Source organism: Centruroides vittatus, unplaced genomic scaffold, assembly GCF_030686945.1.
Source record: "Centruroides vittatus isolate TY-2023 unplaced genomic scaffold, ASM3068694v2 contig_280, whole genome shotgun sequence".
NCBI lineage: Eukaryota > Metazoa > Arthropoda > Arachnida > Scorpiones > Buthidae > Centruroides > Centruroides vittatus.
The window spans coordinates 911-6740 of record NW_027121779.1 but is presented as its reverse complement, the minus strand read 5'-3'; the positions used below and the strand labels follow the sequence as shown (position 1 = coordinate 6740).

Sequence of the window (5830 nt, the reverse complement as noted above, 5' to 3'; positions counted from 1 at the left end):
TATTGTCATTTGAGAAATTATATTGACTGGGATATCATCAGTCAACGAAACGATTTATCTCTCACATTCATTTCTGAATTTGCTGATAAGTTAAATTGAGAAATCCTATGGAAAAACTATATATTCACTACTTCATTTATTGAAAAACATATTAAATATGCAAAATGGGATTTAATTTGCAAGCATCAGGTGTTAGATGAGTCGTTCTTAACCAACTTTCACAATATCTTGATTGGAATAAAGTCGCAGAATTTCAAATTCTTTTCGGATAATTTTATTAGGCGATACATACATAAGTTTGATATTAAAAAAATTTTAAAATACCAACGATTAAAAACTATGACTTTACGCGTATTAAAAGATTATCTAAACTGGAATTATGTTTCTTGTTACCAAATACTTGATCAGCAATTTATTGATGACTTCCAAAATGAACTTTCATGGTGTTACGTTTTAAAATATCAGAAAATAGACTCGGGAATATATTGTAACAATCACCAAAATTTATTACTCCACTTACTTGCAGAAATGTGTCATGTTTTAGATAAAGTGAATGAGAAAACTGGAAAAGCTTAAATAAAATAAACAAATTTAATCTATTAATGTAAAAATAAAAAAAATTTCAAAAATAATTTTGTTTTGTGTTATATTATTTCATACAATTGTCGTGTTTTAATTTTCTCGATATTAATAAAAAACTTTGCCTTATTGTAATTGAAAATTAATTTAATTCAAATTTTTGATAGTATGTGTCAATTTATAATTAAAAAATTAATTTAATTCAAATTTGTAAAAACATTTATAATTAATTCAAATTTGTGATCAGTATGGCCCAAACCACTACTACTCCGGGTCCCCCAGAGCAGTAGGCTGCCACCTTGACCGCTTGGTCATCCTGGCAATCAGTAAGAGGACATATATCATTTCTAGATCTAAAAACTGTTAACATCACAGTTCATCCTACATTTCGAACACATGTAGAACATTAGAATTACTAGATGCCATGCACAGGAAACACACTGAAAGAGGCAAGTCTTTGCGATTTTCCAAAGAAAATTTGAGGGCCATTTGCTACAATGATAATGTTTTGCCAAGTGTCTGATTTCTTCAAATTATAGGATAAATGTATAAATTATTTAAGTGAAAATGGTAAAAATCAATTGAATCGTAAGTACCAGGCGTTGAACATTTAAATTCATATTAATGATGTTTACTACAAGTGTCTTTTGCTGCTACAAGAAACTTTGTTTAAAATGGGAAGATGCGTATAAATGAATATGGATTATCAGAGCCTTAGCAATCCAATAATGAAATCAGAAAAAGTGAAAAAATTTTCTTAATAAATCTGATACTTCTGTAAATTTTCGTCCAATGGAAAATTATTGTTTAATAAAAATAATAATTCTCCTTCTGTTAATGAAATTTGCCTAAAACAGATCACCATTTATTTTCTGTGTTCCAAGACTACACGCTTTTTCAGCGACTGGCCTTTCTTTGTAGGCTACATGTCGGCGGAAATTACAAAAAGTCTTTTAAAAAACACAAAACACATCCGATTAAAATTATAAATAATTTCTATAAAAGAAACTGGCGATATACCGATGTCTTGCTTGTATCTATCCATAACTTCTTTGTAAGGGAATGACTGCTTATATGTAGCGGTAACTGGTGCTGAAAAATATAGATTTTAAGAAAGCTGCCCCCTGGTGACGAAATGTGCAGAACTTTATTCTATAAATTTTTGTCCGATGGAGAATTATTGTTTAATAAAAATGAAGACAAAATCTTCCCAAAAGGTGTCACCATTTATTTTCTTCTGTGTTATAAGACTACACAAGAAAGTGTGTAGTCTTGGAACACAGAAAAAATAAATAAGTGAATCCTTCTTTTGGGCAGATTTTTTCTTTCATTTTTATTAAATCTGATACTTGTTAAAATAAGAGCAAACAAACAAATTGCCATTTGCGTTGCGTCCTCTGGAATTGCAGCTACTTTAATTGAAGATGGAAAAGAGACCCATTCTGCTTAAAAATTATTATTAAATTTAAATTTTTCAGAGATCTCGGTATGCAACATATCAACACATAGTGCCATAGCTCAAATATTGCGGGAATATAAGATCATTGTCTACAATGAAGTCGCCATGGCTCATAAAACAGCAGTTGAAGCTTTAAATAGAACGCTCCAGGATTTATGAGAGAATAATGATGTGATGGGCAGTGCAATGGTTTTGTTGTGTGGAGATTTTAGGCAAACACTACCTGTTGTACCAAGGGCTGATGAAGTGAATGCCTGTTTAAAATCGTTGTCTTTATGGTTGAAAATTAAAATACTCCATTTGAAAACTAATATGAGAGTTCATTCAAATGGAGATGCTGAAGCAAAAGACTGCAGATTTAGAGATCGAATTATTTTTGTTGTAATTCTTCTTCTTCTGCGTGCGATATCAGATCATCCTGATGTCGGCAAGCACCTGGTGCATGTGAATAAGTGGTTAGAAACGCGCCAAGGTCTGTTCTGGAGGAAGTTACAACCAAAGTGGGTCTTTCGTTGCCTTTTCTGGATCAGGTGTTATGCGACAGAAAGAGTGCCTTCCAGGAGGTCTTGTAAGGAAAACTTGCCCCTGTTCAGGTGTTACAAATGTGAAGAAAACCCAGAAAACTTCACGTGGCCAACCTGTCTCAGCGCATTATGAACCCGCGACCGAACTCCCAGTGTTCAGCGATAGAACTGCTTGGCCACTGGTGCGCTTGTTGTAACTAGTAATTCTTTATGTGAAAAAGTTGATAAAATTAATTTTTAAAAAAATTAAACTGCCTAACGTCAGTTATTTTACTCTGTTAATTTTCACTGCGATAATTGTCTAATAAACAAGTAATTCTTACCGCATCGCGGTGGTCGCTGTCTCCAATATTATCATTTACTTCAGATTGAGTGCCTCCAATTATTTCATCATCATTGAAAATCACAGTCTCTAAATCCATTCTATTTTTAGCGACTTCTTCCTTTCGCAAAATTCCTGTAAGCATTTCTAAATTTTTCATTTCATTGAACTTCCCAATGAATTCACATTTTCCCTGAAATTTAAAAACAAAACTTTACATATTTTGTATTTTTAATATATGAAAATGTATGCAGACAAAAATTTTGATTCGAAAATGTATTACGTTTTAACTAATTTTTACCGAATTTACCGATAACAAATGTCTTATTTATTAATGTTTACAAAAGCATTTTTAAACTGGCAATGCAAATTCTATTTTGTATTTAATGCCACGTATAGAAAGTGAATCTAATTGTTTTCACACTCAGAAGTTTCAACCATACATGAACTAAAAAACTCTCAGGAATTAATGTAGATCGTGAGAGATTTGTGCTTGACCCACAGTTTTACAGATATTGCGTCACATGTCTATCCTGGAATAAAAATCTTTCTCTGGAAAACAATTTTTCCTAAAAGAACTTTTTTCTTTCATATTGTCCACTAGCTGTTACCCACGACTTCGCTTGCAAGCAAACACCATTTATATTCAGCATTTCGCGAGCCATAGTAATTGTTATATAACACCTACTGCTGAGAATGATTAGAATTACTGACAATCAAACGAACTGTTTTCAATTTGATCAATTTTCTGGAACGTTTACAATCGTTCTATAATCGAACCAATATGCAATAACAAATTCGAATTTTAAACGGTTCAAACATTTGGTTAAAAATTCGAAATATATAAAAATATTTATAACAATGTCTGAAATGTTATCAATTTAATACACCTATATACACAATGAAGACTAAACTTAGTTGAAAACAAAAAATTGCATAAAAATAGTAGAGTAGAAGCCGTTCTTCAGGTTAAGCCTAAATCTTCTTTCTCTCCCCCGTGGGAGAAGAATTTCATAAAATCCCTTCTTAGTGTGCGTTTTCATGACCTACCCTAACGTGTACCAAATTTCAACTCTTTAGGTTCAGCGGTTTGCTCTGGGCGATGATGACGATCAGTCAGTCAGTCAGGACAAGTAATTTTATATATTTAGATATATGTCATCATACTATGTCATATATAGCTTTGTTGTAGTGGTTTATTTACTAATGCACTCAAATTTCTACTTTTTAATTTTATTCTGAACTACATAGTGTTAAAATTTATATGTTGTTAGAATAGATTATAATGTTTTTATTACTGTAGAAAATTATTTATAAAACAAAAATTAGTAAGCAATTCACGTATTCACCTTTTTTAACACTAAAATTTTACTTTCAGAATTTACAAATTGTATTTGATGAGTAACGAGAACACAAATCTTGTCTTTCAAATATTCCATTATGCATCTGAAATAAAAATAGAATTGGAATATATTAAATTATACAAAACATATTATTTAAATATTTACTTTTCGAATATATGTGTTGCTACTGGAACATCAACAGCACTCAGTGGATCATCCAGGAGGAAAATGTCTGCATCCAGATACAGCGCTCTAAAAACATAATAATACAAAATTACCCTTAAACGCAAGAAATATCACTTAAGCATTACATCGAATTTAAAATTAATTTTATAGAATGTTATCTTTATCCTAAGTGTTTTCTAATCTTTACACCCTGTTTCGTTTTTACGTGAAACTATGTGAGAGTGACGTGAAAATTTTTCAAATTTTCGAAAATAAATCGTTTTCCAAAAATTAATAAAGTCATTTTTGTTCGATAGTTAATAGAATTTTTCGTGTGGTGTTTTATCAGCTAAAAGAGAGACGTTAGAAACATATAGGAGAAAGATTAAGGTGTCCCTACTACTAGGTCTCTAAGTAACCAATCAGAGATAACATTATCTCACAAACATTATTTTATTTATTTTTAATTTTACTACTTACAATTCTCATAACGTGGTACCTTGCCGTACATTCCTGTCAACGTCACCTGTAGCCTCAGAGAATTAACAAAAACGTTCCTAAGCAGTGAAACGAAGTACCGCAATGAGACAAAAAGTCTAAACTGAGTAAATATAAAATCCAATACATGGCCGACAGTAATACATTTTAAACTTGTATAAATATATAAAATTAACGTTGAACACAATACTTTGCTTTTCGTTTACTCGTCTGTCGTTCGCTACCAGTTAACAAGTCTACATTTCCACAAATACGGAGGGAACCTTTTTTTGTAGGCTGCTGCCGCCGTAACAAAATGTAAAATGGCCATGCATTATATTTTATATTTACTTAAATTTTATTTTATGAAAAGTGGCGGTAGCACCAGAAGTCGTTTTTACGTATTTTACATTTTGTTACAGCGGCAGCAGCTTACAAAGAAAAATTGCCTCCGTATTTGTGGAAATGTAGACTTGTCAACTGGTAGCGAACGACAGAAGTAAACGAAAAGCAAAGTAATTTGTTATACGTAGTTTTTATATATTTATACAAGTTTTAAGTCATAACTGAGTTTAAAGAATCATAACTTTTTAATTCAAAAAGATAAACTTTGAAAATTTTTGCCTTAACAATTACATCATTGCACATGCTCAGATACAGCACGCGAGGATTACGAACATTTGTGAATGAATTCGGAAAAATGGCTTTGAGAACAGACATATTAAGAATAGGCATTCTTCAAATGTAAGAAAATAAAGCCAATCATTCTAAAAAATGGTGGTGAGCATTTTAAGCGATAGACAATAGCAAATCAACCGTATTAAATATTTTGAAAAAGTTTTAAATATCAGAATGAATAAAACATGTTTCGAAGTGATTCATATTGACCCCCTACTAGTGCTAAAGTAAAGTAATAGTCGATGCGTACAATTTTTGACAAAATAGAAAAAGGTAAATTTTT

General features: G+C 31.2%; 1 protein-coding gene across 1 annotated transcript; it reads right to left on the bottom strand.

The window, feature by feature from the left end:
- Window positions 1-2885: 2885 nt before the first annotated feature.
- Window positions 2886-4479, bottom strand: LOC136972110 (uncharacterized; the record flags this gene model as incomplete). The annotated part of the gene is made up of 3 exons (XM_067266663.1): window positions 2886-3077; window positions 4234-4330; window positions 4393-4479. Coding segments are annotated over 3 exons (376 nt in total), but the record flags the coding sequence as incomplete, so codon positions are not given.
- Between the last annotated feature and the right edge of the window lie 1351 nt (window positions 4480-5830).